Source organism: Xiphias gladius, chromosome 8 (assembly GCF_016859285.1).
Source record: "Xiphias gladius isolate SHS-SW01 ecotype Sanya breed wild chromosome 8, ASM1685928v1, whole genome shotgun sequence".
Taxonomy (NCBI): Eukaryota; Metazoa; Chordata; class Actinopteri; order Istiophoriformes; family Xiphiidae; genus Xiphias; species Xiphias gladius.
This window is the reverse complement of record NC_053407.1, coordinates 17,345,097-17,363,849: the sequence shown is the minus strand read 5'-3', so window position 1 is coordinate 17,363,849 and position 18,753 is coordinate 17,345,097. Positions and strand designations below refer to the sequence as shown.

At 40.1% G+C, this 18,753-nt stretch overlaps 3 protein-coding genes across 3 annotated transcripts; 1 reads left to right on the top strand and 2 right to left on the bottom strand.

Moving 5' to 3' along the window:
* Positions 1-535: 535 nt before the first annotated feature.
* On the top strand, positions 536-1,727 carry ch25hl1.1 (cholesterol 25-hydroxylase like 1, tandem duplicate 1). The gene has a single exon (XM_040133408.1). It carries the CDS (start codon positions 565-567, stop codon positions 1,426-1,428), a length of 864 nt encoding a protein of 287 aa, XP_039989342.1. The 5' UTR covers positions 536-564; the 3' UTR covers positions 1,429-1,727.
* Positions 1,728-2,577: 850 nt separating this feature from the next.
* On the bottom strand, positions 2,578-7,411 carry kti12 (KTI12 chromatin associated homolog). The gene is made up of 9 exons (XM_040131902.1): positions 7,152-7,411; positions 6,247-6,298; positions 6,108-6,160; positions 5,955-6,010; positions 5,743-5,822; positions 5,434-5,593; positions 5,248-5,310; positions 3,507-3,575; positions 2,578-2,782 (listed from the first exon to the last, which is right to left on the bottom strand). The coding sequence occupies exons 1-9, from the start codon at positions 7,300-7,302 to the stop codon at positions 2,639-2,641; spliced, it is 828 nt and encodes a 275-aa protein (XP_039987836.1). The 5' UTR covers positions 7,303-7,411; the 3' UTR covers positions 2,578-2,638.
* Positions 7,412-10,219: 2,808 nt separating this feature from the next.
* znf592 (zinc finger protein 592) lies at positions 10,220-17,559 on the bottom strand. The gene is made up of 9 exons (XM_040132077.1): positions 17,366-17,559; positions 14,655-16,915; positions 14,370-14,548; positions 14,093-14,266; positions 13,845-14,004; positions 13,194-13,454; positions 11,444-11,556; positions 11,157-11,298; positions 10,220-11,043 (listed from the first exon to the last, which is right to left on the bottom strand). The coding sequence occupies exons 2-9, from the start codon at positions 16,893-16,895 to the stop codon at positions 10,522-10,524; spliced, it is 3,792 nt and encodes a 1,263-aa protein (XP_039988011.1). The 5' UTR covers positions 16,896-16,915; positions 17,366-17,559; the 3' UTR covers positions 10,220-10,521.
* Positions 17,560-18,753: the final 1,194 nt, after the last annotated feature.

Sequence of the window (18,753 nt, the reverse complement as noted above, 5' to 3'; positions counted from 1 at the left end):
AAAAAAGAGGTACACACTGCTTTAAGTTATCTATGGACTAAAAATACGAAATGTAGACTTGTGTCTGACCATTTTAGAATACATCAGCATGAGGTATCCAAAGTCACCATTTACATGCCATGTGAACAGTTGCATCAACGCTTAATTAAGTGGTTGTGTGTGGTTCAGTTTTAAGATGAGGAGAAATTTCTGTAGGACAATATAAGAGTCTGTTCTGCTTCTCAGATTAGAAAGCTGGAAATGTTGGAAGTTGGGCGGTATTTTACTCATACAAAAGCGTTTTTGTCCCTTCCTTCGTTCCATAGGTTAAAAAATGTCGGCCTTGTACTGGTTGATAAAGTGAGTCTCGAGCTTGTGTTTAGTACATGTTCTTTGTATTTTTTTGTTAATCGTCTGGTCAAGGTCTGCCAATATTCAGCTGCTGGGGGGGGAAAAAAAAAAAAACTGCTGGTGTGTTCCGATTGAGAGCAAAGACCATTCTGTTGAACTCCACTATATAAAGGCAGAACATTTTTTTGCTCATGAGACTCGCAGCAGCAGCAGCTTTCATTGTGCCACAGCGAAATGTTGAACATCAGTGGGCTGCCTCTGCCGCTCACTGCCTCTGCAGCTCACCTGGAGCAGACAGTCTGCTCCAGGGCCTCAGACTGTCTGCTGCAGCCTTTCTGGGACTATTTGCTTTTTCACCACCGGCCTCTCATTTCATCTCCTTTTTTCCCAGTCCTACTTGCTTTTTCCAGCTATTTCTTCTTCAGTATACCTTTTGCTGTACTGGATCTCTTGGGAGAAAAGGTGCCCTTAATGTATCAGTACAAGATCCAACCAGACAGGCAGCCAACACTGGGAATGATGGCTAAGAGCTTCAATACAGCGCTGTATAACCACATCTTCTTTGTTCTCCCAAGTGTATTCATTGGCATGTTCATATTGCCAGCACCAGCACTGCCACAGGAGGCTCCTTCGCTGTATGAGGTATTTATTGATGGACTGGCTGTACTTCTACTCTTTGACACTCAGTACTACATTTGGCATTTCATACATCACAAGCACCCACAGCTTTACCGGTGGATCCATGCAATCCACCATGAATACATGGCACCTTTCTCGTGGTCAACGGAGCAGCTCAGCATCCCGGAGCTGATGACTGTGGGCGTCTGGAGCAACCAGGACCCTGTTCTTTTGAAGTGTCACCCGCTGACCACATGGTGCGTCACAATTTTCAGTATCTGGATGTCTGTGGAGGACCACATAGGCTACAACCTGCCGTGGACCCTCAACCATCTGGTGCCTTTTGGTCTGCTGGGTGGTGCACCAGCTCATGACATGCACCACCAGAAGCCGAACAGTAACTACGCTCCTTTCTTCAGACACTGGGACATAATCTTTGGCACCACCGTCCCTCTGAAAAAAAAAACTATGAGAAGATGATAACAACTGAAGGCAATTCTGTAAATACTGCATGTTTGGTGTTTTGTGAGTTATTGTCACAATTCTATCTTAAATAACTAATGTCCCTGTAATTTTGTAGCACTTGCTGCCTCCTTGCTGCTCCTCCTGGTTTTCTATGTGAGGCCGCTTTCTCAATGGACAAACCTCATGAGATACAATATAAAACTTGTTGAAAAGTGAATTTTTTTTTATGGCAATTCATTCAATAACATTATTCTGTTTATGGAAAATCTGGCACTATTGTTTCTCTCTGTGTTATATAGAATATCAGTTACATAAAAGTTCCATGCCTTAGTCTCCATGCATGTCAGTTGTACATGTGTCATGTGTCATCACAGTTACAGTATGTAACCAACAGCAAGTAGCTTTACCATTAAAAAAAAACAATTACAAATTCCTGTAAATAACTGCCTGTTCCAGCTTTTCTCACAATCTTCTTATATAATACAAAATCTTTGAAAGAGCTTTACTCAGCAATGGTTTCATGACAAGTTCCAAAAAGTAATAAGGAGCTTTTGATCAGGAAAACTATGTACTCGTTGTCAGGCTTGTCACCAAGTGGATGAACAGAACACAAGAGGAATTAAGGCCAACCCCTACTTGGGAAAATGCTCAGTTTTGAGTGAACAATGTGTTCCAGACAGACTTGAATGTGGAATTCATGACAAAAATATTTCGTGGAGGACCTTGAAGGTGTTTATTATCAAAACTTTGTCTTCTGTTGAGCTTGAAGGTTTTTTTGTTTTTTTTTTACCTTGGAAATAGCAGTTTAACAAGTTCTCAACACAAGGTTCATTTATTCATCTTCATCCATAAGATGTGGCTGACAGCTTTGGACACACATGGTAAGTGGCCCTTGTGACGAGATGTTTTTATTAAATTCGTTTATGGTGTCTTCTTTTGGCTTTAATGAATTGGGTTCACAGATTGCCTTCACAGCTGTTGCGTCTAGACATTAATCTGTATATAATATACAGGTATTGGATATTACTATTTTGTCAGGTGATTCCACATTTTTTGCTTGGTAATGACTGCAATTTCTTCTCATTAAAAAAAAATGCATTGCTTTTGGTATTTCAGATCATAGATGTTTGTAAATGAATCCAAAATGGCCAATAACAGGCAATAAACATTTAAATATATTTATTTGTCACAAAATAATACAAAAAGAAGCCAATGCTATAACATTTCAATGGAGGCTCTTATTTAAATACTGCACAAACATGTTGGAAATTTGTCCTGTGTTCTCCGTCGGGTGCATCTTGGTGTAGCTGATGAACTGGCGCCGTAGTTTCCGCAGCTCTGCCATGTTGATGCTCCTGGTGAGCTCGATGTTTGACGTCAGGTTAAGGACATTTGAGTACAAGTCTTTCAGTGTGTGAGCTGTTCTCACATGAAGACAGAAAATTATCCTCAAGTTTTCTACAGTACAGCCGAACACTGAAGAAGTAGTAAGTAACTGACCAGAGTATCCGACGGTCACAGTATCACATTTAAAGGACGACAAATTGACATGACACAACGTACTGAATGTTACTGACATTATTTTAAATTAAAAGAATACACCTGTCATTAAAAGTTGACCAGTGCAGGATCTACTGTACTTTTAAGTTTAGTTTTAAGTTTCTGCTTGGACCAACACCTTCAAAAGGGGAAAATCAAAGTGTTTGCTGAGAAAGCATGACACACTGCAGCTGCCAATACAAATCCACTGATCTATGTAAATTGGTTTCTCTCGACCATAAATATCCCACAGCGTGTTATTACAGACAAGACCTTTAATGGTGATTGGTTGCTGTACCTTTCATTTAAGTCCTTTGATGGACATGGATTCATCCACCTTCCTCTTCTAACAAGCCATTTGATACTGAGTACTTTGCCTCCCACTGGTGAGGGAATATGACTTCCGTTAGGAGGAAGAATTTCAAACAGTCATTAGCTGTGACAGGTCACTGCTACCTGGATGAAAACAGATTGATCAAAATCCGTTTAATGTGAAAAGAAAATGTAGTTTTAAATAATAACGTGGACATGCAAATTGTGTTTAAAAAGGATATCTTTTCTGTAGCTCCTGGAACTGAAACTAGATCCCCCGGAACACTAGTCTTCTGGGCGTTAAAAATTGCCTGAAAATTTTAAATTATCTTTATTAAACACATTACATACAGAAGGTAATGCTCTTACTGACATAAACAACTTCCCAGGTGCTTTGCACCGTAGGGAGTTCAATCGCAGCAAAGTTGGATCTGCACACTGAGCAATGGACTGATGAATCAAAATTAGAAAGCTACTTGTCCTTGTAGTTATTCTTTTACAGGGAATTTGTGCAACAATAGTGCAAGATTGGAAACCTCACCGTCCATGTAGATTCAGTATGGAAGAAAATGCAACAAAGAACATAGGATTTCTGGCCACTAACAGGTGGCAATAGCAAATAGCAAATCAACAGAGCAGAGTTGGTAATTTCTTACTGTCTAACAGCAATTAGCAGACACAGGACCTCAGACAAATCAATAGATAAGATAAATAACTACAGGGACAAAAAGGTATTTACAAAACAGGATACACAACCACATACCACTTGTGACGTAAAATTGAGGTCACCCATGTGCAGAGGGAGGACACACACTGGTGCATGCAATGCAACATTAGCACCAAAAGGTATAGCAGACATCAAAAGAACTACCTTCTTCCCTTGGTTCAGATATGAAACTCTGGAACATTTTTTCTGCTGATTATTTATTGAACACTGGTACGTGCTGACACATCAGAGATTCTGATGTCAATCACTGACGTTTGGGTGACATTACTGGTTTCTTCCCACTCCACCACTGTGCAGATTGCTCTAATGACAAAAACGTCAATGCTTTCACAGCTGTACCACATTGGAAAAGAATCAATGAACTCGTACTTACAATTATGTGACTTCCTTTCATTCATACTACAAGTGTGGTGTCCAATATATTGCTAAAATAAGTACACAAGACTCAAAATGAACATGAAAGAACATCTAAACATTCTGTGGTACTGATGTGATTCTTCCCAGATGCAGGAGAGTGAATTTGGAACAATTATCTTTTTTTTTTTCTTATATTACAACTCAACATTCTCTCGGTCGAACTACAAATTACAGGATTTCCTCTTTAATTCATTCTTAAATTTTATGTCATATGGGATGGATGGTTGACATTGGAAAGATTCCCATGTCTACAACTTGCAAGGTTTGTAGACTTTGAATGATGCATATGTTGTGTCAGGGTCAAAAATTCTGTGTATTGTAAATATAAAACTATATACATTAAAATTGGGTTTAATTACCTTGAACGATGGACTCTGACTGGTATGAGATGTCCATGTTCATTTGGCTTTCAGGCATTTCCATATTATTAAAGTGCCAAGTCAAATATGCCAGAGTTTTCAGAAAAGTCAGAGTTTCCCAGTCATAGTTAGACTAGGATGTTGAGTCGAACTCTGTTAACAAGTCCGAAACTGGTGATTATGACAACTCACTAACACCTGTTAATGGGCTATAAAATACCTGAGTTGCCTTTTTACGCACTGAAAAGTTTACAAGGAGTGAAATGTTTGCACTCGTAAGGGTTCTCTGTAAACTGTTATCAAACCAAGTATTTTTTTCAGTCCATTATGTGTGAGCCTCACTCTGGTGATCTTAAAATATGACGCACAGTAAAACACTCCAAAGACAGACTGGCACCAGCAACATCAATATACCAGGAGAAAAAACCCTGAGTGACTGACAGATGAAGAAATAACCCAAAACAACTGATAGGAACATACCATTAACACATCTTGTGTGATCTTGTCCAACTCGTACAAGAAGCTTGAAGACGACAGTGGTTGCTGCAGAGAAACACAAGAATGTCTTACAATCAGCCAGTCAAAAAAGGTGGCATGGCAGAGGATACATCTTCATGTACTGACTACTGTATGTGTGGTAAAAAATAAAAGCATGTTTCCCCCTACACTCTGAGTAGACTGGTTTGGTGGGGGTGCTTTTCTTTTGAAAAGTGCGTCAGAAATGGCTTCAAACGGAAGCGTGTCGTCTCTCAGGATGGTGAAGAGTGGACTGTCCCATCGGTTTCTGGAGTCTGGAGCTTCAAATCTCAGAACTAATGCGTCAAAGCTCCACAAGACAAAATAGATACGAGTAAAATTTTTAAAAAAAACAAATGACGATAATTTTTGACAGTGGCAGGCATAAAGATATTTCTAAACCCTAAGTCAGGCTTATCACAGTTTTTCATGCTTTATGTGCAGAGGAGGCTCACTCACATGTCCTGGGTGTACCGCTCAGCAGCATCTCTGCTGCTATTCCACGATGAGCTCTGTTCATCTGACGTCAAACAGTATACCTTCATCAAAAGAAAGCATCAAGATTTTGACTTGTGTGATTGATGCAAATATATATATATACACACATATATATTTTTACTCATATGAAATTGTAACCTCTAATCAGATAGTAGTTTATCTAGTAGACTTACCAGGCAGTGTGGTGTCTGTGCATGTTTGATGAGACAGAACAGTTCATAGCGGTAACCTGTAAGGTATTTCAATTTTAAAAAGGTAAAAGCACAGACAAATCACAGTGTTTAAATACAGAATCTGCACAGCACACTATTATTAATGCGATTTACCTTTTATGTAATTTAATGAGTCCAAAATTACAATGTCATCCTTGTTGACTTTTCTAAACAACAAACAAATACATGTTACAAGGGCAGTGACAGCAGAACGTCAGTGATGGATCTAAATTCTGAAACTGATGAAACCCACCTCTCTACTTCAGCTTTCAGAGCTGCTCTGACATTTTTTTCCTTTTGGGAATCTGCAACATATCCAACAAGGGTTACGTTACAGCAGAAGTCTGCCAATTCCAAGTCCAAGTCCACTTTCTAGTAATCTTTCTTGCAAAAACAGCCTCCTCAGTGTTATCGACTGTTTAGCAAATGCATCAAACAGGGCTGTGCTGTTGCTTGGTCATCAAACAATCAGCCTCTTTTATTCAGTCCATTATACTATATTGGGGCAGTGTGAACCACCCTGTAAGGGGTGGATGACACGCTTTACTTTAATTAGAAGTGAGAAGTTTAAAACCGCTGATATCAGGCAAGCAAGTGGCGAGATAACGATCACGTGAACCAAATGTTACATCAATATTTTTTTAAAAGATGACAATATCTCCAACAGCTGTTAAAATAATTTCATGCTACACACACAATCTAAGATACAGTTACTGCTATGTCAAATGTCAATGACGCAGCGACTTGCACGCCAAACTCAATTCAAAATACCACTAATTTAATGCTGACCAATTCCCCGCTGAACGCGAATTGAGAAAAACTCTCATTATTTTTCCAGCACATAATATTTTTTCAGTCGTTTAGGCACACCTAATAACGCTACAGAAACGGGTCTATTCCAATTACAGGTCATCTTTTTAACGAACTCGTTCCCCCCTGTTAATAATCCCATTTCTTCCCCAGGTCAGTGAGCTTCCGTTCCCGGCGATGGTGGCCAACCAGCAGCGTGAGATACTGCGGTTGAGTTGAAAAATACGATCGGTTTTGGTGGACAGCTAGCGCATGAAAGTGGCTTCTAAAAGGACTTTATTTACAAAAACTCCATAGCTACGTACATGTGGTGACTAAACGAGGTTAGCCACGGTTAGCTTAACTTGCCTGCGTAAACACTGTTTTTCTCAACGCCCAGGGCTCCTTCTCCCACGATGTGAACTTTTCGTTTTGTGTTCTCTTCGAAATACATCTTCATTTCTTCTACCCGTCGGGTTTTACCACTACAGGGGTAACCGCACATCACCATCAGAGGCATGGCTGCTCTGTGTTTTCAAATAAACTAGCCCAAGGTGTGATGAAGGCGCTGTTTCGCCACTTTCACCCGGATACGATTGCTGAAGCCATTTTTAAGACGACCAGCAGGGGGCGCCAATAAGCTGATTTAACAGACAATACTGATTTGTTTTCTCCATTATGAGTTAGATAATATTTTAAGTGTATGTATGTGAAGTATGTGAAAATACTTGAAACATATACTTTCATTATATTCTTTGCTATTTTAATAAAATAATAAACAGAATATTTCAAAAGGCAAAAAAAAAAAAAAAAGGGAAAATCAGCAAAAAGGGCTGACAACTGATCTGGCTTTCAGTACTAGTTTATTAACAGATGGCACATGAATATTAGGTTCAAATAAATGGATGCAAGAATAAAAGCAGTGCAGACTGGCATCACACTGTCATTTTTCAAAATAACATATCACATTAGAAAACCGAAACATATTAGAGCTTATTTTTCAAAAGAAGATTTAAAAATCTTCATGAGTAGGATTTCAAATAGTTACAGACGGTGTAACAATTGCTGGTGGAAATGTTCCTCAAGCAGGATCCCCTCCTCCTCTGAATGAATGGAAAAAATATAATCAGTTGTGCAGATGATGGCTTAATAATAATAATAATAGTAATAATGATAGTAATGGTAACAACAGTATTAATGAACTAACATGTCCAGTGCATGTTTCTGTTGGGCAGTTTTCAACATCTGAACGAGCAGTGCCTGCAGAATTTCCACTCTGTGCAGAGGACTAACAGCTCGGACTTCAGTGGGAGCATTTACATCTTCAAAGGCAGACTCCATAAAGGAACTATCCACGCTTTTCTTGCCCATGAAATGCCCTTATTGATCAAAACATACAATCTCAATGTAAACTGTTAAAAGTACATTTTAAGACTAACAAAAACATGAAATAAATGTGTTTTTTTTTAAAGTGTAATTTTTCTTACCTGTTGCCCATAGATTCCCCCTTGGATTCACCTTGATCTTTGAAACTTTGTTTCTTAGCTCAGTCAAATCAAGAGTCATTGAGGATGTCATGGCAATGTATGAGATGAGGATGAAAGAAAACAGGAGTCCTGCTCTGCAGATTTTTGTCCAAGCGCCTTTCATTCCTCAAACTTCTTCTATGCAATTTGGTGCCAGTTAATTAAAATTTCTTTGCTCCTTTCTTCTGGAGAGGCAGTTATACTGAGATAGGAAGGGCTTAATATTCTAATGGGATGAAGTCATCCATCTGTGGTTGGTTTCTTATTGGATGCAAGAGGCACATTAGACAGCCTTGAGCCATGTTGACTTGCTATGACGATTGTAAAGTACGTGACCTCAATGCAAAACCACTAATCATCAATCCAAATACCATTAAATACTTTCCACCCCAGCAACCTGTAGTCCAATTGAGAAACCAGTCTGTAACACAAGACAAAAGACTAAGCAGATATATAATTAAATGCACCGATTTATTTTTAAGTACTTTACGTAAACATAACAGCAAGGCACATGGGCCACTGCATGCTGAATAGATGTAATGGCTTAAGAAATGCTGTGAATCCAGGGTTCATTGGCTACTGTATGTACACAGGTTACTTTCCTATACAAGTCCTCACTGTACACAGTATCAAAAGTACAAATCTCTTTCAACAAGCATTACAAAAGAACAAGTCGTGAACAAGTTGTTCTTTTCAGCCTCTGCAGAAGGACAGCTGCAGTGTTGTGATTTAAAGATTACAGAGAAATAAAGAGCTCATATAGCACTTACATAGAAAAGTTCACTTGCCAGTTAAGTCAATATGACCATAGAGCCTTACTATCATTCCCAAAATAATTTATAAAATTTAATAATGTGGGACAATACACATTTTATAAACTAATTTTTACATTGCACTGAGATTGCCTGCAACTCTTCAAAGCCTTTCAACGTTTAACAATCACTGCTGTTTACCATGGAGGTAGGAACTGTCATGTATTCATTACAAAACAAGAGGTGATGCTTTACAAATCAGGACCTGAGAGTGAGAAGGAACCGCCATTATGAGTGTTAGTCTGAGATACTTCTTTCCTCTGAAGTCATCACAATTTAAGAAATTCCTCTGCTCTTACTAGTATTTTTTTTAATATGAGCGCCCTCATGTTAACAGGTCTTGATTTGTAAAACATTACCTCCAATATGCCATCAAAGTTCACTTTCACACCTAGATTATCCAAAACAATGTACCCTGATTTGACATAACATAGACCATTCACTTGCCTGAAAAATACACTTCTGGCAATTTGAGGTATTTTCAATACTGCTGCACCACATATCCAATACCTCTCCGTGTTTCTCCTGAATGCTCATTCAAAGAAAAAAAAAAAAAAGAAAATAAGAAAAAATAAAAAATAAAAAAAGGCCAGATCTGGGACAACACATGCACCCACAAATCAACCACGTTCTATAAACATAAAGACAAAAGAATCTCAGAATGCTTAAATAGTCAAAAAAAAACCTCTTGCTCTTATCTATAGCCTAATTTCAGTAGGCTTTGCTCAGAAAGACAACTCAGCACCTGTAATTGATTTTACAAGATACTTTTTAAAAAATAACTGTTTACCATGAATACATAAGTACTGCTTTTAAATGAATACTGACCTATATTTTGTAATAAATGGCAACTAAAATTTTAGTTTCATACTGCAAAAGAATTGCAACACAGTCAACATAAAAACTGAAACCTGAATCCCATTCAGGTAATAGTGTGTAGCATTAAATCAGCAATTTAAATCTACTGTTGGTTACAAAGGCAAAAATCCACCCCATCACTGTTATATCCATCATACCTGAGTCTCCTGTCAGGGTGGATGAGGGGGGGGGGCAAAAAAAAAAAAAAAAATAGAAAGACAAAGCTTCAGCAATAATATGAGTGCAGTTATGCCTGGAAGTCAAGATGAATATATTACCAACATGCAAAGTTACATAAAAATAACTGAAATATGAATATTTATTTGTCCTGTCTTTTATGAAAATACTGTTCTTTATTAAATGTTAAGGATATGCTTGAATATACTGCATGGCCTCTGAATAACTTTAAAGAAATTTCAAAATTAAAGGCCCAAACACTCCACCTGTACCACCTCCATGCATAACGTCAAGCATCCCTTGTTACTTTCACCTGAAAACTGAAGATATTACAGCAACTTTAAAGAGGAGCTGAGGCGGCTGTCACTACCGGAGAGACACTGTTTGTGACTGAGAGTGAGCGCTCAGTTTTAAAATACAGTCTGTGGTCTTGTCACAGTGCAGACCTGCTGGCTCTTCCGCCTGTGAGGACTCCGTTTTGTTTAGCTCTGTTAACAAATGATGTACCTCATCAGTCTCTGCTGATTCAACTGGCTGATTATCCTGCTCCTTCTCCCTACCCTCTGCCGCCCCCTCCTCCTCCTCCTCGTCCTCCTCTTCTGTCTCCTCTTCCTCAGGGTCTTTGACTTTGTGTACAATAAAAAGATGTCTGTTGAGAGACAGCACAGATGTGAAACACAGGCCACAGTGAAGGCACTGAGGAGTGTTTTCATCAGTTTTATGCTGAGGTAAATGCTGCTGGAACTGTGTACTGTCGTCTGTAATGAAACCACACTTTGAACAGCGGAACTGAGTTTTCAGACGCTTCGCCGATGGAGCCTCCAGACTCCCAGCGCGATCTGGCCCCTCCTTCTGTGTGCCCACAGCAGGTGTCTCTGATACAACTCCCTGCAAATCACAGAAGTCACACACATTAAAATGATGACACGTAAGATCTATAAAATGTTTCTTTATGCATGCAGTTATTTTTTGTTTGCGTTAGTAAAATAATAAATAAATACCTTGCCCAAAGCCTTTTTTGAGTCCTGGATGGCGGTTTTCGGCATTTGGCCAAGATCAGGATTTTTGATTCCATGCATCAGACTGATGTGGTTTTTCAACATCACACTTGTCGTAAATAAAGTCTTTGTGTCCGTGCAATACCTCAAGGGTTTAAAAAAGAAAGAAAGAAAGAAAGAAAAAAAGAAACAAACAAACAATGGAAATGGAAATTGATGATTCGATGGTTAATTTGACACAACACTGTGACAACACTGATTACTTCATTTTCAAACATAACAAATCTTACCAGCAAGTGTAAATTTTCTTTTTCCCGTCATGGTCATTGCGAATATGTCTTCTCAGACTGGTTGTAGAGTTGAAAGACTGCTCACAATGTCGACATGGATACTTCTTCATTGACTGATGACATTAAAAAATAAAAATAAAAAGGTGAGACAATACAAGCTTGACGAACTGTATTAAAGGTTTCTTCCGACTTATGTTGTACTGAACTTGAGTTATGAGGTAAGCGTGAACATGCAACACTTTGGCAAAACCCTTTTGGGTATAATTTGAAATTCACCCCAGAATCAAGACACCAGCCGCTTGTCTCATGCCATGGTTGCATCCATCCATTCAATCAACACCAACTCTGACCTCGGCTGTAGGAGTCACTGTCCTCAGAACCAATTGTCATCTGTCCTTTCAGCACTGTACAAGTTGCGCTGCTGGAAGGACAGTGGCTGGCCAAAATGTCTTAAATCAGGACGACCAACCAGACATACCACCCAAACTATTAGTCCGCTTCATGTTAGCATAGTTTTCAGGTAGACTACATGATGAGTATGCAGGAGGAAAACGATGGTTCTGTTATTAATTTATTGCTTCATGTATTTCAGTTTGCCCAACCAACATCACATAATATGCTCACAATGAAGCTGAAATGTTCATTGTGAAACTGGAGGCCTTGATCAATTGTTGCAGATATAGGTTCACAGCATGTAAGGCTTGTTTGCATGGGCGGAATTTCATCCCGTGTTCAGTCATCCATCTCATGCCGCTGACAGAACAGATAGGCCTCTATTATAATGATCAATACAGTTGTCTATGCAGGCCACGAAACGGCTTGCGTTTAACTTGCACCATAACGTATGCACAGTACTGTGTATTTTTACGCTTTAAGTCCACTTTCTTTCCATTTTGCATGCGTAACTACAGTATAACGTATGCAAGAAAGTGGACTTAAAGCGTAAAAATACACAGTACTGTGCATACGTTATGGTTCAATACCGTGCCTGAATGCATCCTGTATAGATACAGGACTAAAGCTGCTGCTCTGCTCATGTGCCGCTTTCACTACGCAGCCTGTGTGATTTGAATAGCTGTTTATGTGGATTACTCTTGAATAAATATCCCAAAGAAAAAATATTCAGTAGCAGTGTCAAAAAAGGGAGGGGGTAATGTATTGATGGATGTCACACACACGCCTCTAAGTCTTTGTGGACCAATACATTGGTATAAATTTCCAGAGCTACCATACACTGCCACAAAGCAAGAAAGCAATGTATGCAAAAAATATGGTACATTTAATTTAAATTAGAGCCATTTGGAGATGTAGAAATGTATCAGTTCTGTGAGATGGACAACTTCAAAAAACTCTGAGTCTGGATTTCCCTTTAGGCATGCTCACTGGGAGCGCATACACCTCGATTGGTAGGATACAAATAGCCAATAAAATTTCATCTGTGAACACACTAGGGTTCTGATAATCAGAAATTTTGATAACTTGATTATCAAACTGATAACTTGATATCAGGACCCAAATAACAATATCAACACTGTGCTGTATTCAAATTGAAAGCAAAGTGTATTCAACACATTATAATACTGTAGTTTCAATACTGGAATCCTGACAGAGTGTCGGAGAGTGATTTTTTTTGTTTGATACTAGTTTAAGTACACACTGCCAGTATATTTGATTATTTTTATATATTAGTATATTATTATTATTGTTATTATGATTATTATTGTTATTATTGTTATTATTATTATAATACCTTTCCATGTTTGGTCTTCACATGGGAAACATAGGATTCTCTTTCAGGGAACCACTGGAGACACTCCCCACACGTCCAGCCGGTAGGCTTCACACGAGTTCTGCCATCCTGCTCAGCTTTTTTTCTGGGACCGTCTGTGTGTTTAACGGCACTGTGACTCTTCTGTTGTTGGACGGAATGAATATGCTGGTGCCGGTCAGTCTTGTCAGATTGTCTACCATTCTTCTCCGTCTCTGCTGTCGTGTTTCCCACATGCACACCCTGAAAAACAGAAATAACATGGCAAAAATCCCAAGAGGTAACAATATATGAGACTGACACTTCAGTGTTGTTGGACTGGGTGATTTCATGATTTACCATGTTGATTTCTCTGTATCATGTGCAAGGTATTGCGGATTAAATTCTGTGACAAAGCAGTAGCTGAGCATTGTTTGGCAAATTCAATAGTGTGGCCAAGCCCTCCTATATATTTTCATTATTCAAGTTTCAAGTATGAAATAGGCAACCAAGTACATAGATATATCTTAAAACTCCTACTTTACAATTAAATTCAACCTACAAATACATGCTAACAGAATTACTTGCAGGGTGTTTATTTTAAACTAACAAACATTAAAAAGATCTCTTTATATAAAATTCAATCAAACTAACCTTGAAGTGCTGCATTAACAGCTGCTTTTGTGGAAAGACTGAGTTGCATTCTGGACACTTGAATACACAGGTAACACGCTTGTTGGCATTCTGATGGAAATGCTGGAACAGTAACTGCTTTTTCTTGAAAATGGCCTCACATGAACACTTAAAGATCAACCTTTAAAACAAAGAGACATCTGTTAAAACGAACTGTAAAAAAAAAAAAAGGTTTAACTTAACAGTCAGGTCATAAGATGTTAACTTACTGAGGGGATATTTTGCCAGCACTGTGTTTATTTTTCAAATGAACTTCACAGCTGTCAGAGGTCTTAAAGGCAACTGGACAGATGGAGCACTTGTAAAAGACCTCACAGTGTTTCTCTTCAATATGAGTCTTTTGTCCTTGAAGGGTCTTGAAAACCATATCACAGTGAAGACATCTGTGGAAAAAAAGGGCACATAATGCCATTTTTCTCTAACACTATACTGTATGTGAGTGAGATTTTTTAATAAAAGGCCTGCATTTCTTGCTCGGTCACTTACTTGTACCAAGCCTTGCGTGCATAGTGCAGACAGTTTTCCTTGACATGCTTCTGTATGTCTGCAGAGCGACTCAGGGCACCACACTCAGGACAGCAGTAGGGGGACTTGTGTGCATGAATGCGTTGGTGAGCTCTGAAGCTGCACTTGTTGGGTAGCAACATTGAGCACACCTTACACATCTGTGTAATAAAAGAAAACAAGACATAAGTGCCAAGCTTGGAAAACATATAAATACTTGTCACAGTCTTTATAAGTCATTAATATTTCAATGAAACTTCTACTCACTAGTCCTTCCACATCTTCTGATGGCCTCTGGTAATGGCCTGCAAGTGCTTTGTAGTCAGATAACTGCTTGTTACACTCCAGGCATCGGAGTCGGTGGCGAATGACATTGTCTGGATATAAGGGCAGGACAGGTTGGCTTTTAGGAGAGGGTGATGGCGAGGTGTAAGAGTCCCAATTCAAAGGTTCAGCGCTCGGGGGCACAAACATTTGTTCCTCTGCAATGGGTTTCATATGGAGCTGTGTGCACTGCATCACCATGCCATTGCTCTTGTGCTCCCGGGCATGTGCCAACAAGGCACACTTGTTGAAGAACACCATGGTCTTTGCACAATGTGTACATCCTACTTCAATGTGAACGCTCCTCCTGCTGTAATGAAACGCAAGACTCCTCTCCACCCCAAAGGAGTCCCCACACTCAAGGCAGCAGTAACCCCGTGGTGGAAGGTTGATGTTGCTCTCTGGAGGGGGGTTCAGGTTGGGCACATATGTTGGCACAGGGTTGGCATTATTCAAGAGTCTGTTCAAGGTTCCTGCTGCTGTGTTGGGATTGGACGTGCGAGGATAAGGGTTGGCTGTTTTGACCTGATGCACCAATGGGACAGTACTGTACACCGGAGAGGAGAGTGTGTGTTGGCTTTGTTGATTAGAGATGGACCGTGCAGCTACTGAAGCAGCAACGCTGTGAGGGACCAGGTTCAAACTAGCTAAGTGCATTGCTTTGGGAAGGAAGTTTGTGCTAGTTGTATGGCCCGTTGTGGCTGAAACTCTCTTTGGTTTCTGCCCCAGATGAGCAACAGACCTTTTGACGGGAGCACTAGTATTATGAAATATTGTTGCGGACTGCGTTGTGCCTGACCTCCTGGAGTCTGCCTCTGATTTGTTGCGTAAACCTTTCGGTGACGATGCACTAGCTGGGGTGCTTTTACTCTGTATTCCAGCAATGCTATCAACTACCGCAATTTGAGACTGATGAGGAGACATGTTGCAGTAAGAGTCTTCACTAATCATGCTCTGCGATGGAGAGGATTCATAGGTAGAATGAACTTCATCTGTTTCTGAATCAGGCAGCACACTGGTTACTGTGCGCTTGATCTGCCCGGACGTGGTTTTGATGGTCTTAATTCTGACCCTGGGTATAGCAGGGGGTGACCCAGATGCCAATGCAGGGGATCCTTTGCTGCTACTATCACTGCAGATACTCACAGGGCTATCAGAGGGTTTCATTAACCGTTTCACAGCTTCAAGTGGACTTCTAGGGCTTCGTGGGGATATGGGCACCTTGGGGCTAGCTTTCATGCAGTCATTCTGAACTAAGGATGTCTCTCTGGGATTAGTCTGCTCACTGGGATCTTTTCTAGCATTCAGAGCCACCAAAGCCTCAAGACAAGAGGATAATTTAGATGTCTGAGATTTGACATGTGAATAAGTGGTGGGAAGATCCATTGTGGTTCCTGAATTGCAGTTGGTCTCAATAAAGTTCTGGTTACTTTTTGGTGGGGAAAGTGCACTGTGTACTCTAGGTGTTGTATCCATTTCGTTACTGACACAGGTCTCAGAGGGCTCCTCATTTCTACTACTTTCTGCTCTGCTCCTTTGAGTGTTCTTGGGAATACCAGAGTTTGTTGGGCAGTCATCAAACACGCTGAGGTCCAATTTATTTGGATTGTCTGGGACTGAAGGTTCCACCAAAACTGAAGCTTCTGGGAAACAGGGTCTCTCTTGTTTTGGATGCATTTCATCTCTGCTACACTGAGTGTCTTCAGACTCAGGGCTGGAGATGGGACTAAAATGAGAAAGTGACTGGGAAAATATTGGTGTTCCATCAGGTTTGAGCTGAATAGGTGCCTTTCCAAGAAGCTCTCTTGAACTCTCCCCATTCAAAGCAGAGACAAATGATTTGGAGAAGCCAGTGTTACTTGTCTCAACGGAGTCAATGGAGGTCTCTTGTCCTCTGAATCCATTCTGCAATGCTGTTCCTGAGTGAAGCCTATCACCAAAACCTTCCAATGATTCCTGGCGACTTGTGTTTTTCACAATAACACTTACAGCAGGAATATCCGATGCTGTGACAGCTTGGTTACCCAATAAACTGTCATCCAGACATATCCCTGTGTGTTTCAGCTGACTGTCTGTCTCCTCATGACTCCCTTGGATGGGCTCTTTGGCATCCAACCCCGTGGCATCTGGGATGTCAAAGGCAGCCAGAAGATCATCAAAATCTGGGGTTTTCATGTCACCCATGGCTGCACAGTCTCATCAACCTACAGAAACACATGCAAATGTGGCTTTTAATGCACACAGTGGGCACTGCAGACAGAGTTTAAGAAACCACAGCTGGGTAACGTCCTCTATACTGACGTTAGCGTTAGCTACGAAGCTATACGCTGCAAAGACCTGCTGTTCTTCGTCCATGCAGCTGCTATTGTGTAGCAAAACATGCATTAACAAGCACATCATAAGGGAATTAACATTTAACACAGACTACTATGCTCACAGAGTTACCAAGTTGCAGACTGAAGTACATGAAAGTTGTTTGGATGTTAGCGTAGCTAACATACACGTTACAGTCAGTTAGCCCCAGTGGCTACATAACGGAGCCAAGCCAGCAAGTTAGCAACCTAGCTTAGCAACATGTTAGCGCGCAAATAATTTACCCAAGCTAGTAACCTAAGCTCGTCACTTATATCGGTGCAAATGGTAAGTTCGCTTACCATTTGATCCGGTTATGTTTAACAGCTCCAGTAAATTAGCTATGTAGTTAAGTGTAGGCGCTGATTGTTCACCAGCTAGGTTTGGCTGTTGCAGGGTTTCATAGCTAGGCTACAAGCTACTAGCGTTAACTTCGTTTTCCCTTTCCTGTCCATTAGTCACTCAAACCCTCGGCGCTGTCTCACAGAAGAGAGGCGGTGCCACCGACCGCTTGAAACGGTACCGCACGTGCCCCCCGAAGAAGACGGGAAAGACCGTATACAATGTGGCTCAGCTGCTGCAGTACACAAACCTTGGCATTGTCTGTATCTGATAAGCAGTCAAAAGCAGGGGGGTAATGCATCATGTTAATACCATACTTAGACCAGAAAAAAAAAAGATAAAACACACGCATGCCAGGGGCCCCTGGGACGAAAGTGGCCCCTAACTAATCACACACCCTGCCATGGCCACCCTTCAACACTCTCTGCTCATGCCTTGTGCATGTAACCTTGCTCATATTATCAGAATGGTCAAAGCTGAAGCAGCAGAGGCTGCCACAACCCTGACTTAGCCCCTGGTATGGCTCAAGCTCCAAAACCCCCCTAATGCTACCCTGTAGCTTTGTGGGAAATATATTTATATATTTCCCCCATTTATATATATATATATATATATATATATATATATATATATATATATATATATATTTTTTTTTTTTTTTACACTTTACCATTAAAAACAGAATGTGGGAATCACGAATGCCAACTGAGAGGAGCTTAGGGAGGAAAGCTAAGAGAATGTGCTTGCTTCAGAATATAATGGTGTACGTAATCAAGGGTTATAAAAATGCATTTGATGTCGAACTCCCGATTCTCCCTGGCTGGTAAAAGCCCAAAGTCAAAATGTAATAAAATGGGGAATATCCAAACAATCTGTAAGTGTTTGTCAATCATTCCACAACTCAAGGTGGTGACACTGCACATGTAGTGAAATGCAGTCATATAGAGTAAAATGGTGTGCATGATCAAATTACCCTTGAATTAAGATTTTGTTACCCTGAACAGTGAGATTTGGCTGATGTTCTTTGGGCTCACGGTGTCGTGTTCTGCCTAATATAAAGGTGAAGCAATCACAAAAATACCCAAATCATAGTCATAATTACCAGTTGGGTGTTGAACTTTACAGCAAAATAACCCATGTATTTTTTTTTGTTGCGCTCAGTGTCCTTAATTCCACTGTGGCAGTCAGTGCTTCAATAGAGTGTTTTGTCAGTTTATAATCACTATGTAAATAAAGGAAACCAGGCATCGGCTCCACTGTTTGGTTCTGTTAGCAACCTGCATATGTTGTGAGTCACAGGGCATTACAGAGAAAGACAAGATATACTTTTACTGTTTGTTTTTTTCAT